Source organism: Marmota marmota, unplaced genomic scaffold, assembly GCF_001458135.2.
Source record: "Marmota marmota marmota unplaced genomic scaffold, marMar, whole genome shotgun sequence".
NCBI classification, from domain to species: Eukaryota; Metazoa; Chordata; class Mammalia; order Rodentia; family Sciuridae; genus Marmota; species Marmota marmota.
In genome coordinates, this window is record NW_025999853.1 from 39,109,395 (window position 1) to 39,130,349 (window position 20,955).

At 36.6% G+C, this 20,955-nt stretch overlaps 1 protein-coding gene across 1 annotated transcript; it reads left to right on the forward strand.

Annotated features, from left to right (window-relative positions):
- The first annotated feature begins 203 nt into the window (after positions 1-203).
- Ifng (interferon gamma) lies at positions 204-6,978 on the forward strand. Its single transcript, XM_015483041.2, has 4 exons — positions 204-456; positions 1,560-1,628; positions 1,724-1,906; positions 4,303-6,978. Exons 1-4 carry the CDS (start codon positions 340-342, stop codon positions 4,435-4,437), a joined length of 504 nt encoding a protein of 167 aa, XP_015338527.1. The 5' UTR covers positions 204-339; the 3' UTR covers positions 4,438-6,978.
- Positions 6,979-20,955: the final 13,977 nt, after the last annotated feature.

Sequence of the window (20,955 nt, forward strand, 5' to 3'; positions counted from 1 at the left end):
AGGTGGGCACAATGGGTCTGTCTCATCGTCAAAGGACCCAAGAAGTTGAAAGGAAACTCTAACTACAACACCAAAATGCCACAAACCATAGTTATTAATACAAACGAATAAGCATCCCTGCCTATCTGTCACCATCTCATCTTAAAAACTTGTGAAAATACGTAATCCTGATGAGACTTCAATTAGGTATAAATACCAGCAGTGAAAGGAGATGCAGTATATTGTTCTGATCATCTCAGATCAGCTATTAGGAAAGGAAGATCAGCCAAGTCCTTTGGACCTGATCAGATTAATACAGGAGCTACTGATTTCAACGTCTTTGGCCTAACTCTCTCTGAAATGATGAAATACACAAGTTATTTCTTGGCTTTTCAGCTCTGCATCATTTTGGGTTCTTCTAGCTGTTACTCCCAGGACACAGTTAATAAAGAAATAGAAGATTTAAAAAGATATTTTGTAAGTATGACCTTTCAATAATACTTGTTTGTGGTTGAAAATAACTGAATGTTTGACTTGTACTTGTGTCTGATAGACTGTGATCTCTAGTTCATAATCATTTTGAGAAGATGTGGTACTTTGTTAATTGTTGGAGGATGTTTCTTGACTAAATAATTTAGATTTTGCTTTAACCTCCTGCTCAATTTGCTATAGAGACTTAGAGGGGATACATGAACATGAGTCTTCCAAAAGATAGGTATAATATGAGTACTAAGCATATCTATATTGATAATTTTATGATGAGAATATTCTCAAGGATTTTGATTTTGTTTTGTGCTGGGGATTGAACCCAGGGCCTCGTGCATGCTAGGCAAGTGCTCTACCACAGAGCTACATCCCAGCCCACTAAGTTGTAATAAATCAAGCAATGTCCGTATCAAAAAATGATTGGCTGTTAGTTTCTGATTTCTCAAACTATTATGAGGATGACAGTAAAAGGTCAAAGTTAGTATTAAAAGTAGTAATAGAAAGCTATTAGTTAAAATTAAAGAAGGTGAAGTTCTTAAAAATTTGGCTTAAAATGTCACTTATAGAGGTTTTCTTTTTCCAAAAAGTGATTTCTGAATTCTGTCACTCCACTTAACTTATGAATTATTCCTTCAGTCAGTAACTAACTGAGACTTTGTTGAAGTTACTATTCTGGCTTAGGAGTTTTTAAATTTTTTGGTTTATGAACATTTAAATTCTTATTTATGATTAGTAAAATTTTTTTGGCATTTTAAATAATTTATTATTTCTCCCCAAATTAGCTATTGTAATTATTGTTATTACAATGCTCAAACATTCACAAATGTTTTATTCTTGCAATGTAAATAAGATCTCTCTGTCTCTCTGTCTCTCACACAAACATATATTTACAGAGGTTTTAAAGCTGACATAATAAAACTGTATAGGAGGGCACAGGTAGATGTTATAGACAACTATACCAGAGGGGGGCAGTATACTATAGTGTGACAACTGCAGATTTTTATTTTTATTTATTTATTTTTTAACTAGGCTTGAAAATACTTTTAGGACAATATATGGACTAATTATCAATCAATTTTCCTCTCTTTTCTCAGAATGCAAGTAATTCAAATGTATCAGATGGCGGGTCTCTTTTCTTGGATATTTTGGATAAATGGAAAGAGGTAAACTGAACATTACGATTTGGATGATTTTTCAGTTATTTATTTTCTGATGGATAAACTAACATCATCCTATCTTTGTGCTCTTTTCTCCCAAGGAGAGTGACAAAAAAGTAATCCAGAGCCAAATTGTCTCTTTCTACTTCAAACTCTTTGAACACTTAAAAGACAACAAGATCATCCAAAGGAGCATGGACACCATCAAGGAGGATCTTTCTGCTAAGTTCTTCAACAGCAGTATCAGTAAGCTGCAGGACTTCCTAAAGGTGTCTCAAGTTCAGGTGAGATGATTTCAATTCTTTATTTCATTGCAGGGGCTTTTGCAGAGTGTTTAATTCTCAGAAAGTAGAAATTAGCTACTTAACAGTTGGCTATATCTATGATTTAAACCTCTGGCTGAAACTCCTCCTTACTAATTCAACGCATCCTTTGGGTAACTGTAAAATCAGTATGGGAATCATTTAAATGTGTCATTTGGAGAAACAAAGGCAATAAAACTATTACACAAGGACAGGTGAACAGATAAATCCAGAGAGCCGGAAGTAGGTGAAGACACAGAGAGGAGCATGGAGAAGCAGGTCTCTCTTTGCACCTTGTTTATGCGATGGAAATTCTCTTACTTTGGATGGGAGGCTGTTTGTCTTAGTGGAAAGACACGTGGGAGGGAGTGAGAAGATATCTGTTCTCCTTCCAACTTGGCCACCAAGAAACTGTGACCTCAGATGAATCACATGCCTGGCTGGTGCTCCATTTCCCCATATTGAGAGGAACCTGCTAGGTTCACTACAAAAGTTCTATGATTTCCTTTGCTCTACAATTCTACAATGTTGTGGGTAGAAAATGAGAATGAGAGAGGAGAGAGATATAGCTTTTGAGGAGACACCATGTGACTGCAGTCTCTGCAGTCTCTGCAGTCTCTGGTCAACATCTCAAGATTATGCAGCCTAACTAGAAGTGAGACTATTCGCTGCTTGTTTTTAGTGGGGGAAAAGGGATAGAGTTTACACCTTCTGAAAGGATTGTTTGATTAACTTTCATATACTAAAATATCTCAGCTGGAGAAATTCTTAGGCTCTGAAGTGTTATCTATGAGGTTGTCTTGGATCTTTAAATTTTGGTAATTTTAAGGCAAAAAGACAACTTTAAAGCATAAAGACAATCATGTTTCCCCAAATTTTATCTAGAAGACAAAGAGGTCAGGATCCTTTGGCTTTGGCTTTAATATCAATTGTCTCGAGTGAGAGGGACTGAAGTCTTACTATGAGTTCTGCTCTTAGGATTTGTGCCCAGTTTTCACAGTGCTTGGGTCTGCCTCTCACTCAATTCATGTAGCTCCCAGTAACCGGAAGGAGAGATGGAACCAATTTTCTTTGGGCCATAGACTAGAGATTGAGGAAGCACTTGTTCCTAACCCAGTGCCATCCTGGCTTGTTTAATCTTGAATCTAAGTCTCTTAGATTCTTGGTGATAGCTTGAAAGCTGAAAACTTTTGAATTTTTATTTTTTGCCACTATAATGCACAGGTGGTAGAATTTTTTTTTTTCTACTCTTGTAACTGGTCCTTGAGAAAGTGAGAAAAATGTCTGGGTTTCATCCTTCTAGGCTCTTCAAACCTCCTGATTCGTGATGGGCAATACTGAGTGAAATATTAACCTCTGTCCTCTTGTTCAATTGTGAACATATTTTAGGCATGTTATGTCCTTTAATAATTAATCTGGAGTCTAGAAACCCCCTAGTCACTCTTGAGAATAGTGTTTCCAGCATTAGAAAGAAACAGAGTGACACAGAAAAGATGAAAATAAATGGTCCTCATTTTATTAATTATAAAATCGTCCACATGGCTCTATTGGTTAGATTGAAGAAAATCAAATAGTGCAATCTGCTGGTGTAGAAGTCAGGGTATAGCAAAAGTTGTTGCAAATCCTAATTTCAAATGTTCTATATCAGCAAGTCATTTATTATCATATGAGCATGAGTGGTGTTTATTTTTAATCTCATTCTAAATTTAAAATTATAGTTTTCATCTGTTTTGAACTTGGTGTTTTACAAAGGACTTAACCTATATCAGTGGCTCTCACACTGTGGTTGGTTTCAGAATAACCTGGGGAACCAGTGACTACACAAGAGCAAGTCTCTGAGCCTAGTCTCTGAGTTCTTTATTAGGTCTCCAGGTCAGCCTGCTATACACCCAGAGTGAGAGGCTGTGTCTTATAGGAACTCATCTGATATGTACAGCAAAGACTGATCAAAGTGTGAGGTGACAGAATTGGTAGACTAAAGGTCAGCTCAACAATCTCTGCTGGTTAGATGAGGAAACAGAGGTTTAAAGAGGTTAAGAAACTGGCTCAAAGTTAGAGATACTACAGATGCAGGATTTAATACCTCCTTTTCTTTTTAAGTACTCCAGGTCTCTTTTCACTAAATAATTTTGAGAATTCTGTAGCAGTAAAGTTAGAGATATATGATGTAACCCATAATAATTTTGCATAACTATCAATTCAGTTTTCTTTTAGCCTTAATGGTGGAAGAAGTTAATAATGTAGATTAAGATACTATATTGTTATTCAGAATCACCTTTTTAAAGATGAATTATTTCATTTTCACTATGATGTTAAAAGGAGAAAAACCTGATGGCTTGTATGCCTGAAATTAATTTTGCTGATTTCTTTCCCATTAGGTAAATGACCTGAAGATCCAGCGTAAAGCAGTGAGTGAACTCAAGAAAGTGATGAATGATCTGTTACCACACTCTACCCTAAGGAAGCGAAAAAGGAGTCAGTCTTCGATTCGGGGTCGGAGAGCATCCAAATAACAGTCCTCATGCCTGCAATATTTGAATTTTTAAATTGAAATCTATTTATTAATATTTAACATTATTTATATGGAAAATATATTTTTAGTTTCATCAAAGAAGTATTTATAGTAGCAACTTATGTAATGAAAGAATATCTATGTATTATTAATTATATGTATTATTTATAATTCCTGTATCCTGTAACTGTCTCACTTTACCCTTTATTTTTTATTTTTTTGAAAAATTAGGCAAGAATATGTGATTAAAAGACTTTATCTCAGGGACCAACTAAACAGCTGACCTAAGTTAGACCCTGTGGGTTGTGTATTTATTTAGACAAAGAACACTTATAAACGAAATAGTACCATCTAGTTGTTGCCTATTTGAGAACATGTCTGCATTCTGAGCCACTGCTTTAATGGCACATCAGACAGCACTTGAATGTGTCAGGTGATATGACCTGTGCCCTGATAAACTCAGCACCTCAGGAGATTTCACACTTGGTGCTTCTGAATATTGTTGACAACTGTGACTGCACCCAAATGGAAAGTAACTCACTTGTTCAGTTTATCCAAATCTAATATATCTGAATAAAGCATAATTTCACAACTATTCATGCTGTATTAGACTTATTTCTAAGTGAGGACTGGGGTGGTTGAACTGCATACTAGTTAACTAGAAGGGAGAAAGTCCTTTTTAGCTGTGAAAATCTTAGAGTACCATTGGGCCCCATCAAATGTGGTATTTCTCTCCATTGAAAACTTGGTTGATTTTCATTGTTCCACTTGTTTGAATGATCTTCGCAAGATATAGGTTTAAGTTTGTCACCATTCAATTTAGTTTCTGCTATGGAAAGAATCTGCTCAGTGTGGTACACAGAGATTTATTCTATTCCATCTTCCACCTCCTCCCCTTTTCCTCATATTGGTATCCCCTCCCCCATCTACCATAGGCAAATACTGTTGGGTGTGGAACAGTGAGTGTTAGTTCTAGGGAGAGAGATCTAGATTAGAATTTGGGTTATGTCATTGCAAGTAGCATGACCTTTCATGAATTATGTAAACTTCAGCTTCTTTGTCTGAAAAAGAGAAATAATTGTGTCTTCTTCCTAATATCATAGCTGAGAGTTCATTCTATCACTACAAAGTATTTACTGGGGCACACACTATGTGCCTAGGTGCTTTATATACCTTAGTCAACAAAACTAGACAAGAATCTCTGCTCTTGTGGAATTTGGAATTGAGCAAAAGGGAGATGGACAACAAACAAAATACATACTATGTAAGTAAATTGCATGATATGTTAGAAAATGATTGATGCCATGGGATAAAAATACAAATAGAACAGGATGGGGAATTAGGAATAATGTAAGTTGGGTGGGTGAGTGGTCAAGAGGCTTGAATAGACTGATTATAGTTGATCTCATGAAGAGAAAACATTTGAGGAAGCATCTTTAAGGGAACATCCCACTTGCATTCCAGGCAAGAGGAATATTCTTGCAAAGACTATGAAGTAGAAAATTATCTGGTGGTAAAAGAAAAACCAGCAGACCAGTGTGGTGGTCCCAAAACATGGAAGAGAAAAATAGCCATCACTCAAGGAAGATGCAGGGGAAGGAAGCAGTGTCCTTAGTGGAGAGCCTCTCTAACTTGTGTAGGAGGAAGTTGCAGATATGATGAATTTGCTTAGTTTTCAACTATGAATTTCAGATGACCCAGTAAGTTGATGTATAATAGGTCATAAAAGGAAATGTACATGGGACTGTGTTGTGAGTTTGGACTTCTGACGAAAACTGACATAAACAAGGAAAATAGATATAATAAAATGATTTTTTGGTGGCTTTGGGACATAGTGGTGACAAATTGAGAAAAGTTAGGTATCTGGAGCTTCTTCTCAACAACTTCACTTAACCCTCCCACAATAGCGGGATTAAGTGAAATAGTTCATGTGAAGCAATAATTTTAGTCTTTGACAATAATCAGTGTTATATTGATTACTGGATAACTAACTGTTCATGAGAGTGGATTCCAAAGCTTTTAAGTCTTTGAAGAGGCAAGATAAAAAACTTTAGGTTAATTTTGGCATAACTTTAATTGACATGAGATGATGCTGGGGTCTCTCCTCTTATTAGTGTAAGATTGATTGATGCAGACTTTAAGATACCTATAGATGGAGAGCTGCTGTGAGATTGTCTCGTCTGGATTATAGAACCAGATCATACCTCTGGGGAAGGGAATTAGAAATTCTTGCTCTCAATCATTTTGGGAAGAAATTAATGATGCAGTAGAAAATGGAATACCAGAAGGCATTAATTTAGGGCTAGGTAAAATTTCTCCTTCTTCCTGCAGTTGGTATCAGTTTGACCCAGACTCTGAGACATGAAGAGATATAAATTGTTTTCTGTGGTGTCAATGGTTGCAGAGAGTAAGACAGGGAGCAGTTTCTTTAGGAGAACTTGAATTGAGACTGGCCTATGAAAGAGTTACAAAATATTCTCTATATTATATGTGCTTTTTAAATGTACACACCTAGTCTCAGAAGTGTTGTGGGTGTTTACAGGAAGAATAGACTGTGATTTAAACTAAGATTTAGACAGGAAGAAGAGACTGTGATTTAGACTATGATTTAGATTTTGACACCAATTATTGTCAAGGACTAAAATTTAGACTAAGGGATCTTGGGCATGGCAGTGGTTCTTCTCCCAGTGCCAGCAGAGGCAAGTCTTTCCTTAGTCTCAAGAACATTAGAGGCAGCAGCTAAGGCCTGGATTAGGAGAACTGTACTGTTTAAAGTCCCATCCTAATGACTCTCATAGATAGCAGACATGCCCTTGCTAGTGGGGTGGTTTTTTGGTGATTAGATGACTGAAATTTGAGTATTAAATATCAATGGATTTCCCTCTTTTTTCTCCCTCTTTTCTTCACTTTTCCTTTCCCATAACTTCCCATTCTGAATAATATAATTCAGATTAAATTAGGTGCATCAGAGTAAGGTAGGCATCTACAGTTGAGCAGTGTTAGGAGTCAAATTCTGAGTGCAGTATGAAAGGTGGACATGCCGGGCAAAACCTAGTGTGGAAGCTGTTAGAGCCTGAGCACAAGGAGAGTATGCAAGAAGGGCTGGGAGAGCATATTAGTTTTCCACTGTGTTTGTAGTAAGTGACCACAACTTAGTTGCTTAAAACAACTTACATTTGTTATCTGATAGTTTTGGATGTCAAAAGTCCAAAACCAGACTCAGTGGGTTAAAATCAAGACATTGGCAGAGTTACATTCTTTCTGGGGCTCTGGGGAGAATCTGTCTCCTCGCCTTTTCCAGTGTCTGGAGGCCGTGCCCATTCCTGCTCTTTCTTCAAAGCCAGCAGTGTAGCACCTTCCAATCTCTCTTCCTCTCTTTCTCTCTGGCTCTGATATTCCTGCTTCCCTCTTATAAGGACCCTTGTAATTATATTGAGACCACTTGAATAATTTAGGATAATATCTATCTCCATTTCAAGGTTTTTAACTAAAGTACACCTGAAAAGTTCCCTTTTCCACATAAAGATATATTCACAGATTCTGAAAATTAGGATGTAGATATCTTTAGCTAGTCATTACTCTATTTATCATAAAGAGGCAACCTGACAAGAGTAGTCAGCACTTGAGCCAAACGAGGTTGCCACACTGAAGAACAGCCTGGAGTGGGTGTTATAATGGAGATATGCCAAAAGATGTTCCTATTGGCTAAACATGGAAAAATGTATGCATCAGAGTAAATAATGATAGCAACATTATTATAACCTGTTGAACATGAAAGGAAACCTAAAGTATATAATAAACTAAAAGTTGGATGAAGAATGGGATATTTACATAGCTTTGCTTTCTCACTATACTTACTAATCTCAAATTGGAAAAGAGTAACTTTATAGTGGAGAAGCCTTGCAGACAACATCATCTTAATCAACGAGTAAAAGTGAACACTGTTAGTAATGGGGTAAATGAAAATGATGTGCTACTTGGTAGGATGCCATGACATGAACATAACTCACTCTCTGTGACATCCCTGTGAAAGATGTAGAAACTTTTAATTGTGAGAAAACATGAGGAACACACTACAAAGTGGTCTGTAGCTTTCAGAGTATCAACATCATGCAAGTTAAGGAAAGAATGAGGAATGAGGAACAGCTGCTACGGAAGTGGATTATAGACATAGAACAATTACATGCAATATAAGTTTCTGAAGTTCATTCTTTTGCAATTAGAGGCATTTTTAGAACACTTGGTTCACTTAAATATGTCTGAAGATGATATAGGAGTAAAATATCAATGTAAACATCTTGATTTGGACTATGTGGGTCCAAATGGCTATGTGGGAGATAGCTCTGCAGGTAGGAAATGCTCATGGACACATTCAGTGAGATGTGGCATCAAGGCAGCACTTACTCTGAGGTAGTTGAGGAGACATAAAGATTTTCCAACTCTCCTGTAAATCTGTGATTGTTTCAAAATAAAAATATGCAGAAGTCACCATGAAATTATTTCATAGTTGCAGGCTGCTAAGGTCTAAAATTCTTGAGATTCGTTATTTTCATTGCAATCACAACAGTTAATTTAGAATTTCCCAATAGGGTAGGTTAAATTTTCTAAAGTTGACCACACATATTTATTTACCTTATTCCTATGCTTCCTGTACAATATAACTGACACCTGACAGGTAGGGGATATCCTTCTCTTTAATAGTAGAGTGGAGAGGTTGGAAGTGAAACTGTTCCACTTCTAAGTCAACAATGCAGCTTCTGCCTGGTTTTCTTTTACCCCCCCCACCCCGACCCAACATTATTGTACTTCTGATTCTGTCATTATATTGGGAGGTTCATACTGTGTGGGGAAGCCACATGAGGATAGTTTAGCCAACAGTCTCAGAGAGGCTTCCAGCCAACCTAGCCTCAATCATCATATTGATATGCATGAATTCCCCTTCAGATGATTCTGGCTCCAAGCAATTTTCTACCTATTGCCTCAGCCATCCAAGTTTCTTATGATTAAAAAAAAGTCAGACTAATTTCAGCTCTAATATATACAGTATAGAAGTTGTTACTTCAATATATTCTTAAGACAAGAATAGATTGGAAAAAATGAAAAACAATGATGTTTCTTAGTTCTTAGTTCAGAGAACTGAGTTCGTAACCAAGATCTGTCCACTTGGGCCAGAAACCAAGGGAATCACTAACTGATAAGAATACTAAAATGTTAATTTTGATGAATTCCTGGAGGCTTAGTGTGGACTAGCTTTGGAGTGAGAAACTCTTAGGGGCTGACATATCAGCAGTCCCCACCCTATCATGGGCTTTATCAACAAAAGCCTCACCAGATCCTAATAGTAAAGATCTGAGACAGAATTCTCTGTGGTTCTGGCAAGGGGAAGAGAAGAAAAATCCTTGTGAAGCATGCCCAGAAAAGGAGTTTACTCTCTGGGGAAAAAGACTTCATCAGAATATTGTACAAGGGCCATGGGAAAGGATCTTCTTCTAACTTCAGCCCCATCCAGTCTTTCCTGTGTCATATAAAGTTATGCAAGAAGAAATGCTTGTGAAGATTACAGCCCTGAGACACAGGCCATCAAAACAGTAAGATTTAATGGAAAGACTAAAGAGCCCTCTCCTTCCACATACCTCACCACACACCCACCCTAGGGCTTTGGTTATTTACAGTACATGACAGGTGAAAGGGCTTCAAGACATAGACTCTTTCTGAGAAGGAGTACTTAGGGAAACCCAAAGTAAAGAATAAAGACAAAAGCAAAGACACTAGAGAAGTTCAAAGCCTTTGGCAGGCCTAAAGGGAAGAAAAACAGTCTGTAGAGATACAGCAAGCATCAGAACCAGACTCTGATATGACACATACCGGAAACATCAGGCAAGAAATTTAAAGTAACTACAATTAATATATTAAGAGCTCTCATGGAAAAAGTAGACAATATGAAAGAACAGATAGGTAATGTCAGCAGACAGATGAAAATTCTAAGAATCAAAAGGAAGTAGTATAAATCAAAAACATTGCTACAGAAATGAAGACTGCCTTTGATGTGCCTGTTAGTAGACACAACAGAGCCAAGAAAAGAATCAGTGAAATCAGTGAACTTGAAAACAGGTGAGTAGAAACCTCTCATTGTAAAATGCAGAGAAAAACAATGACAAACAACAACAAAAAAACAAAAACAAAAACAAAAAATCAAACAACAACAACAACAAAAAAAAACCCTAACAGAATGTCTAAAAACTGGAAGGTAATTTCTAAAGATATAACAAAACTACAGTTTCTCAAAAATTATTAAGCAGAACAAATTCCCATAAAACTACCCTAGGGATGTCATATTCAAACTACAGAAGAACTAAGTTAAGAAGAAAATTGTGAAAAGTCAAAGGAAAATTGTAAAAAGTCAAAAACCTTACCTATGTTAGAAATCACATGTATTAGTTTCCCCTTGTGACTCTAAAAAATTATCACAAACTTAGTGGCTTTAAACAATACAAATTTATTGTTTTACAGTTCTGGAGGTCAAAAGTCCAAAATTAATCTCAGTGGGCTAAAATTAATGTGATGGATAGCTCTGTGTTTCTTCTGGAGACACTAGGAGAAATCCGTTTCTTGCTGTTTTCCATATCTAAGGCTGCCTGCATTCCTTGGCTCATGGATCCCTTCCTCCATCTTCAAAACCAGAAACATTGGAATAAGTTCCTCTCATGCTTACATCTTGTTCTCTTTTCTGTTTAACTTTTCCACTTATAAGAACACCTGTGTTTACACTAGGTCACAGAGCTAATTCAGGATAATTTCCCCATCTGAAGGTCATCTGATTATCAACTTTAATTTCATCCGTAACACCAATTCATTTTTTGCCATTTAATATAACATATTCATAGAAGGAAATATAATATATACAGTTTAGAGAGGAAAAAAATTAAATTGTTCACAATGACATGGTTGTCTATGCCAAAAATGCCCATGAGTTGACAAAAAGTTATTGGAGCTAGTAAGAGAAAATAGCAGGGCTGTAGGATACTAGTTAATATATAAAAGTTACATGAGTACATCACAGTGAATTTCATCTTCAAGTCTATCTATAAAGCACCAATTAAAAAAAAGAAACAACAATGAGTACATAGAAGGAAGATTAGTGGAACAGAGGAAGGAGAACAGGTGAAAGAAGGAGAAGAGGGAAAGAAGAGATCCTGAGGAACAAAGTGGAATAGATTATATTCCATGCATGAATTATTATATACATAATTCAACTGCTCATTGCTGATATCTAGGAAAGAAGTTAACTTTTATAGCATTCTATATTTGTGGATTGGAACACTATTGTTAAGAATTCATGGTTTATTACTGGATTGATAGATTTCACACAATCTCAATAAAAATATCAACACGTACTTTATAAATATCAACAAATTCTAAAATTTATGTGGAAAGGGGAAAACATAGAATAGCTAACAATATACTAAGGAAGAATAAATAAGAATCCATTTTATTTCAAGACGTACTATAAGGCTATAGTACTTGTATGATATTGTGAAAGAATATATATGTAGATCAATCGAACAGAATAGAGAACCTATACAAAGACAGTCAACTGATCTTTGATAAAGAGTAAAGGCAATTCAATGGAGAAAGAAAGTTTTCAAAAAATGTTACTGGAATAACTGGATGCAAAAAAATCCTAGGCAAAAATCATGGTATTAGTACCCATAAAAATGAAAAAAAATAAGAAAAAATTAAATCAAATATTAAAGGTTTGCTATTTTTTCTCTCTTACATTGTTACTGTTTACTAATTATGTGAGGCTTTATGGGACACTATAAATGTACTCACACTTGTACATTCTTTGGTGTTCCTTGGAAGGGAGATTGGTGCCTGTCTGATGCCAAAGAGATGGTTCTCCGGATGGATGCAGCCATAGCAACCAATTCTGGAGGGTTAGGGGTGGGATACTACTGTAATTTTCATTCTTCTTTGAAATGGCATTATGAAACATTGAAACTAGTTATAAGGAAAAATGGATTATAAACTCTTATTTGTAAGAAGGAGACAGGAAACTTAAGTTAGAAATATTAATATGGAATAGGCTTTAAAAATATATAGGTACTTATTCTACTTTCAGTACAAGGATCACTTCTTTGAGTTCATTCTTTTTTATCCTTACTATTAAGGTAAAACAAGTCATTGTATCCCCTGTGTCTAGATTTTGGATTTCGTGAAAGAAACCAAGGCCCTGCTGCTTCTCTAACAAAAAGTATCTGTTTATTAAACTTACAGAAGTAAGGAAAAGAAACCTTGGGAAAAATCTTACTTGAGCTCAGAAGGGGTTGGAGGTTGGGGCTATGGACTCAGATGGCTTGAAAAAAGTCTGTTAGTGGAGGGATACTGAGATTAGGGACTTTCATGGTAAGATAGTTCAGGTCTAGTAGAAACAGTGGGGAAAGGTTCTTGAAGCAATTCTTGATATACAAGCAGTTATTCAGCAATTGCTCAGGTGAGCTATCTAATGTTCTGAGGAGTTTGCTTATTCAGTTAAGCAAGCTATTTGTTCAGACAAATTGATTCTCAATGATTTCCTGAAGCAATCATTCAAATTGTTTATTGGATTATAGGCTAGTTTTCTTGTGAAATAATTTTCTCCAGAAAATAGTTAAGTCACTTTTATCCAGGCAACCTTAGGTATGCAGGTGATTTCAGTTCTTATGATGATCCAATTGTCAGTGTGCCCTATGAGCTCTGACCCCTGGGTGATATGGATCGTCTATTTTTAATATATTCTAACCCAGATGTAAAGCTTAACTGTTCAAAATAACCCACTCACACTAAAGAATTAATACGTATTCATTTAGAAAACTTTGTGAAGTTTCATATGGCATTGGAAGAAAGAATGACCACCCCATATTTAAGAGATTTCCATTTTCCAAAGCTTTGCATCAGCTGTGCCACCACAGGGGAGATGAAAATTTGCTATTTCTCAGCATAGTTCTCAATTTCCTCAACAAGATATCTTCTATAAATTCCCAATTCCATACTCTTTTGCTATATGTAGTGGTCTCTCCCTTTCTTTTGAAGTTGTGACTGGAGTGGAATCCATTCCCTAGTGTTCAGTCTAAGTCTTATTAAACTTTTTCTATAAAGTCAGACTTCTCATACAAAATACTTGCTACTAAGAAGAATATATTTTTTCTTCCTTAGTTTTGTTACCTTTAGAATTTTTTTCATAATGATATGTGTTGGACATTATCAGATAGTTATCCTGAATGATAGTTGATTGAAATAATTGGCATGGATTGAGAAATCTTGGCTCATCTGTAAAATGATCAGCATCTGAGTGCTCTAGGAGAAAGACACAAAGCCAAGAGTCTCACCCTGCTCTGTTTACCTAGAATGAGAACATGCCTTCTTCACAACAGGGCTTCTATCAGTCAGATGTGAAGAAGGACCAAGGGTGAAAGTGATACCACCACCTGAACTGCAGTTGCAAAGCCACATCAGAGAGCCATTGACATCCTGGGTACAGCCACTCCCAAGGATGTTTAATAAGCTAGTGTAAAAAAGTACTAATGAGCAACTAGTGGTCCCATGCTATAAATAAGAGCTCTTGTTCAGAATTCAGTTAGACTGAAATTTTATTAGCTGAAAAATTTTAGGAATGTTTATCATCTTTAAGTCTTATTTGCTAGAGGAGCAAAGTTTCTACAACCTTCAGACCAATCAAGAACTCTCCTTCCCCAGTACCACCACCACCAAAACAAAAAACAAAACAAAACAAAAATCAAAACAACAAAACCTCTCCTGGCCGAAAACAAGAAGAAAAAATAGAAATATGATGATGCAGAAAAAAGTCAGTGAGCTCTGGGATACCAATGTTGGATGTGAAAGAATGGTGTGGTCCACATTGGAGTCTATTTAGGTTAACTCCAGTTTTTCCTTGAGCAAAGTAACCAGATTTCATCAGATTCATTATACAGTATCATTCTCTCTCTCTCTCTCTCTCTCTCTCTCTCTCTCTCTCTCTTTTTGATACTGGGATTGAACTCAGAGGTACTCAACCACTGAGCCACACCCTCAGCCCTATCTCACTGACTTGCTAAGCGCCTCACCATTGCTGAGGCTGGCTTTGAACTCTTGATCCTCCTGTCTAAGCCTCCCAAGCTGCTGGGATTACAGGTGTGCGCTTCCCCGCCCGGCCCAAACAGAATTATTCTAAGGAACATTTTCCTTGATTTCACCAAAGGACTTTGGGATACTAACTCTGTTCCAGTCTAGAAAAATCTGTTAATGCCCCATTGAATACTAGTACGTGATTTTGCTTTGTTTTTCTGTTTATGTTTTAAGAAATGTGGTTGAAAGTCTTATTCATCAGGACAGCACTTAAATAATGTACTTGCTCTGCAACCATAAGAAAAAATTATATTAGACTTTTTTTTGTGTGTGTGTGTGTGTGTGTGTGTGTGTGCGCGCGCGCTAGGGTGTGTTTTTGGTGGAAACCAACAACATTTGTAAGCCAGGCTCCTGTCACTGCTTGAGGACACCCACTAGCAGATGCTTAGATTCATGGATTGCTTGCACCTCATAAATGTTGAGGAAGATGAGATTGCTGCATCGGAGGAATCACTCATTGTCCATTAACATATTCAATGGGGCCTATGCTGCCTCAGCATCCTAATGAATTTCCTCTGGGTCTTTACAAATATGCTAACCCCTTTTTGTTGCTAAGGTCTTCTGAAGGCTTTGTTTAGACCACTAGAAACCTTTCTAAAAATTAAGGCACCTGCTGGTGAGCCTCAAGAAATGTCACACGAATGATATGTAGGTTAAGCTTTCAGGTGCAAGGAAAATGAACCAATATTGTGTCTGTCTTTTAAAAATGTTAAAGACATATAAAGTAGTGTTATGGTCATGGATGGTTCTAATTAATTTCAGATCAGTGAAGTAAGAGTTGTCTTTATCTCCCTAAGGAGAGTGAAGTAAGCTGAGTGAAGTGAAAAGCAAAACAGGTTCTCTCTGAATTGGGTGTCCAGGTGTGAACCTCATGAGAGGGGTGAGAACAGAATCAATTGATTCAATAGGAGTCTTATCAGTTGTTAGTCATACCAGTCTAGCAAGTTCAGTTTAGTTACAATGATCATTAAGGTATAGGTGGGTGAGCAGATTCCACTTTTATTCCTCTTTCTCAACCTTACATGGTTTTACAGTTCTAATACTTGAACAATGGTGCATTAGTCACCTTGGCATCATGCTTCTTTTAATGAATCAGGAAATGCTTTTCCTTTGTAAGCTATTCAAAGACCAAAATGGTATGCATTATTTCCTAGTTAAACCAAGTAGAGGTTGGTTTTGTCCTACTACATATACTATCATGGAAATAATTTACCTTGTAACCTTTACTTCCTCAGTACTTAAATTCTGCTGTTTAAGAAATAAGGAAATATTCTTAAGGCAGAGTCTATTTATTGCTATATAGATGCAGTAAAGTGGGAACATTTTAAATTGGTAGAGAAAAAAGTGAATATTTTGTGTTTCTTAAGACCTTTTTATATCATGATTATAAGAAAGTAGGAAGTAGAAAATATGTTCCTGGAGCCTCACAAAAGTGTACCCAGTGTGCTCCAATAGGATAGTAGCTCAAAATTACCTGAACACAGTGATGAGCTTTAGGTGATATTTCAAAGAATTTTGCCAGATTTTTTACCAGGAATACTTATTTTAATTTGAAAGTATTAAGGCTAATTATAATTAATCTTTGAGCCTAAGAAGTTTCTGGTGTCCCAAATAATTTCTCACTCCCTTAGACATAAGTTCTAGAGGGTGCCTGTGTGTTCAAGTCTTGATCCTTGGGGCTGTATCATTGGGAGGTGGTGGAAGCTTATGGAGGCAGAGCTTTGTGGGAGATCCTGAGGTCATTGGGGGAGGGCTCCCAAAGGGAATTGTGGGGCCCTAACTGGTCTTCTTTCTCTTTGATTCTGGTTTTATGATGGAAGTAGTTTGTATTCCCATCATAATGTACTGCCATTATCAGAGGCCCCTCCTCCCCCAAACGAGGATGGTCCAATCTTGAACTGGAACCTCCAGAACCACGAGCCAAATTAAAAATTTCCTCCTTTAAAAGTTAATCACCTCAGGTATCTTGTTATAGTAACATGAAACCGACCAATAAAATAGTAACCAATCTTGCATGAGTTGGCAGGGGCACCAAGAATTTTGGGTAACTAAAGCTTAGCTATCTTTGTTTTTATCATTAAGTTTAGAGACTATGATCAGAGTAGAAAATGCTGTGTAATTGGAAATTAGCATGCTGAAAACTCTGCTTCAGGAGTTAGGAAATCCCCACTGTCAGTTTTATTAGGCTAGCTAACACACTGGGGTTTGATCAAAAGTAACTGAAGGGGCGGGTCTTCAAAGCATATTGGTCTGCATGTGTAACTGAAAATGGAATATTATCAGCGAAGGCAGTTTGTCATAATGTTGTTAAAAGCAATGATTGTTTACCTTAGTTCTTTTTCTACTTTAATTCCTGAATCAGGGCTATCAGAAGTGAATCAAGAAAGCACAAAACACATACTGAGAGACAGCAGCAACAAAGATGATACCATGAATCTCTGAACAACCATATCCCCCAAAAGTCCATATGACTTCAACCAGTGAACTCAACACCTGAGACATAGCATCTTTTCCAGAACATCAAGTTCTGTGTCTGTCTTTTAAAAATGTTAAAGACATATAAGGTAGTGTGGGTCATGGATGGTTCTAGTTAATTTCAGATCAGTGAAGTAAGAGTTGTTTAAATGTTTAAATGTTATTTTTCAACTTTTAAAGATAAGTTAAGTGGCTGCTACCATCCTATCTACTGTTCTCTCATGCTCATTACCTGTGAGTTCAGTTTTAATGACACAAAGAAAGATAGATAAGACCTGAAACCTAGAAAAATTGTTCTTCACCAGTAACTACCACTTCTGGTAAAAGGACAGTGATCCAGACTCCCTCTTGAAGTGAGAAGAAAAGGATTTGAGGAAAATGCCAAGACATAGTCAGGGAAAAAGCATTTCAAGGGACACTATTTCTGATGAGAGAAGAGACAGAATTAGGAAACAAAGTTCTACTCTTTTGAAAATGTTTTTTCCTGATAAATATCTTAAAGGTCACATACCTATTAGTATAAGAATGTTTTTAACCACACAAGTTTCAGTAAAATCAAAATCAAATGGTACCAAGGAAACTGGTTCTTTATTTTGAATGTCAGGTTAGCAAATAAGGAAAATTGTAACTTGTGAGGCTGAATGGCTTGAGATTCTAAATGGTCTCGTAAGCAGTGCCAGGGAAACCACAGACTGGGTTTTCTACCCTAAAATGTGGAAACATATTTATTTTAATCTTTTCCTATCTCAAAAACTAGACCAGAATGATGGTGTTAAAAACTGATTCACACACTACTCCCCAAAACAACTGTATATCAAGTAGCAAAATATGAAGAGATGGGCTCTTGGCAATTTTAGGACTTGAAGTGCATACAGAGGAAAGTTTCCTAACTTTGCTTTCTGATCCTTATTAAAGACAGTTAGTGGGAAAAAGGTAGACTGTGAAGAGACAACAGGAAATAGCTTCTTGGACATGAAATGAGAAGTCATTTATAGATTTATCAGAGGAGAGTGGTAGGGGAAATAGGAAAAAGGCTAATAGAAAATTTAAAAATCACTAAAAAAGGGCTAAACATGCTATACTGGACTGCAATAGACAGCATCCTAGAGAATGCTCTTTGATGAGGTGAACTGCTTCCCAGCTCTAAGAAAGTCTTCTTAATTCAGGGAAACAATTTGGACTTTCTGCAAAACATGTCCTCAAAATGTATATATAAAGTGCTATTTCTTAATCTCCTATTTCTTCTATTCCTGCTGCCCTCAGGATTTTGCTTTGGAAGAGCAAAAAGATGATGTAGATCACTAAAAATTTGGCATAGTACTTAGCACAAAATTAGCACCAAATGAAAGTCATTGTTTTGTTAGTATCATTTTTCACTTTAGTGGCGATTTTATTCCCAGCCCATCAAAGGTCACAAAGTAGCTTAATTAACACTTGCTGATTGGATGATTAATTGAAGTAGTCACAGTGGTAATAACAGTCCCAAACATTTATTCTGGATTTACTATGTATGTATGCATTTACTATAGTAGTTCAGAAGTAATACTGAACTCTTTACATGTAGCTCTCTATGACAGAAGTATTATGACTATTCTCCTTTTGCAGTTAAAGAAACTGAAGTCCAAGATCAGTCAATTAGTAAGTAGCAGAGTCAGGGCTCCAATCCATTCACCTTTTGACCTGGGTTGATTCTATAATTTAGCTATTGTGACTTGTGCTGCTGTAAACATTAAGGTAGCTAAAGTATGCTGATTTTTGATCTTTTGGGAAATACAAAGAAGTGAGATAGCTGGGTTATATGGTAGTTCCATCCCTAGTTTTTTGAGGAATCTCCATACTACTTTCCAGAGCAGTTGTATTAGTCTACAGTCCCACTAGCAATGTACAAGTGCTCCTTTCCCCCCACAACCTCAGCAGCATTTATTATTGTTTGTATTCTTGATCATTACCATTTTGATTGGAGCACGATGAAATATTGATGTAGTTTTGCTTTACGTTTCCCTGATTGCTAGAGATGTTGAACATTTAAAAAATTACTCATTTATTTATTATTTGTTATTTTTGGTTATACATGACTGTAGAGTATGTATTGACATATTTATATAAACATGGAGAACATCTTATTCTAATTAGGATTCCACTCTTGTGGTTGTACATGATGTGGAGATTCACTGTGGTGTATTTATATATACACATAGGAAGGTTAAGTTGAATTAATTCATTGTCTTTCCTATTCCTTCCCCCCCCCTTGCCTTCAATCCCCTTTGTCTAATCTACTGAACTTCTGAACATTTTAATATATTTGTTGGCCATTTGTGTTTATTCCTTTGAGAAGTTTATGTTTAGTTCTTTTGCCCATTTATTTATTGGGATATTTGTTTTTGTTGTGTTAAGTTTTTTAGTTCTTTGTATATTCTGGATGTTAATCCCCTATTGGAGGAGTAGCTGGCCAAGATTTTCTCCCATCCTGTAGGCACTCTCTTTAAGCTCTTACTCATTTATTTTGCTGTGCAGAAACTTTTTAGTTTTACGGTGGCATTCCACTTATTGATTTTTGGTTTTATTTCTTGCACTTTGGGGGTCTTATTAAGGAAGTCAGTACCAGTACCTAGATGATGATTGTTGACCTTATGTTTTCTTCTTCTAGCAGTTGCAAATTTTCTGGTATAGTTTCTAAGTCTTTGATCCATTTCAATTTGTGTTTTGTGCAGGGTGAGAGAGAGGGATCTATTTTCATTTTTCTACATATAGCAATTCAGTTTTCCCAATACCATTTGTCTCTTTTCCAAAATATATTTTTGGCACCTTTTTCAAGTATCAGGTAGCTGTAAGTATGGGGATTTGTCTCTGTGTCTTATATTCTGTTCCATTGGTCTTCATGTCTATTTTGATGCCAATACTATGTTGCTTTTGTTACTATATTCATTAGTATAATTTCAGATCAGGTATTTTGATGCCTCCTGCTTCACTTTTCTTGCTCAGGATTGCTTTGGCTATTCTGGGTCTCTTCTTTTTCTAAATTAATTTCATGATTGCTTTTTCTAATCTATGAAGAATGTCATTGGGATTTTGATGGGGACTGCATTGAATCTGTTAATTGCTTTTGGTAGTATGGCCATTTTGAGAATATTAATTCAGCCTTACCAAGAACGTGGTAAGGACATCTTCAATTTCTTTTTTCAATGTTCTATAATTTTCATTGTAGAGTTCTTTCACCTCCATGATTAGATTAATTCCCAAGGTTTTATTTTAGGTTATTGTGAATTGGATGATTTTTCTGGTTTCTTCTTCTTAGATCACTGTTGGAGTATAGAACAGCTATTAATTTGTGAGTGTTGATCTTTTGTTCTGCTATTTTGGTTGAACGCATTTATAAGCTCCAGAAGTTTTCTGGTGGAGTTTTTTTGGTCTTTTAGATATAGTATCATATCTTTGGCTAATTGAGATAGTTTGACTTCTTACTTGTATCCCTTTGATTTTTTTTTCCTGATTGCTTGTTGAGAGCCACAGCGGAAGGGGCCCCAGCAAACTTCCAGCTGCCAGCTGATGATTGGCTCACAGCAGCCCCAGCAAACTTCTAGCTGCCAACTGATTGGCTCCTCTTCGGTGATGCTCATTGGGCTGTTTCCCCGCCCTTTCAGACCACGCAGCTGCTCATTGGGGGACATTTTTTGGCTCTGCCCACGGGACCCAGCCAGTCAGCCTCAAGAGCAGGAGGAGTGGGGGAGGTGCAGAGGCTTGTGGGAAGCTGGTGGTGGCAGTTGGGCTCTGAAGGTTTTTCCTGAGGAGCTGTGTGGTTTGGTGTGTGTGTTCTAAAAATAAAGTTCGTTTCTTTTGACAAGTGGCTCCTGAATTGTGCCCAGCCAGACTGTGGCAATTG

Bases quoted from the DNA above. Each gene is read 5' to 3' on its own strand.
- Ifng (XM_015483041.2), top strand. From the start codon at position 340: ATGATGAAATACACAAGTTATTTCTTGGCTTTTCAGCTCTGCATCATT. The intron at 1,629-1,723 runs GTAAACTGAACA...TTTTCTCCCAAG, and splicing joins TTTTGGATAAATGGAAAGAG to GAGAGTGACAAAAAAGTAAT. The intron at 1,907-4,302 runs GTGAGATGATTT...CTTTCCCATTAG, and splicing joins TAAAGGTGTCTCAAGTTCAG to GTAAATGACCTGAAGATCCA.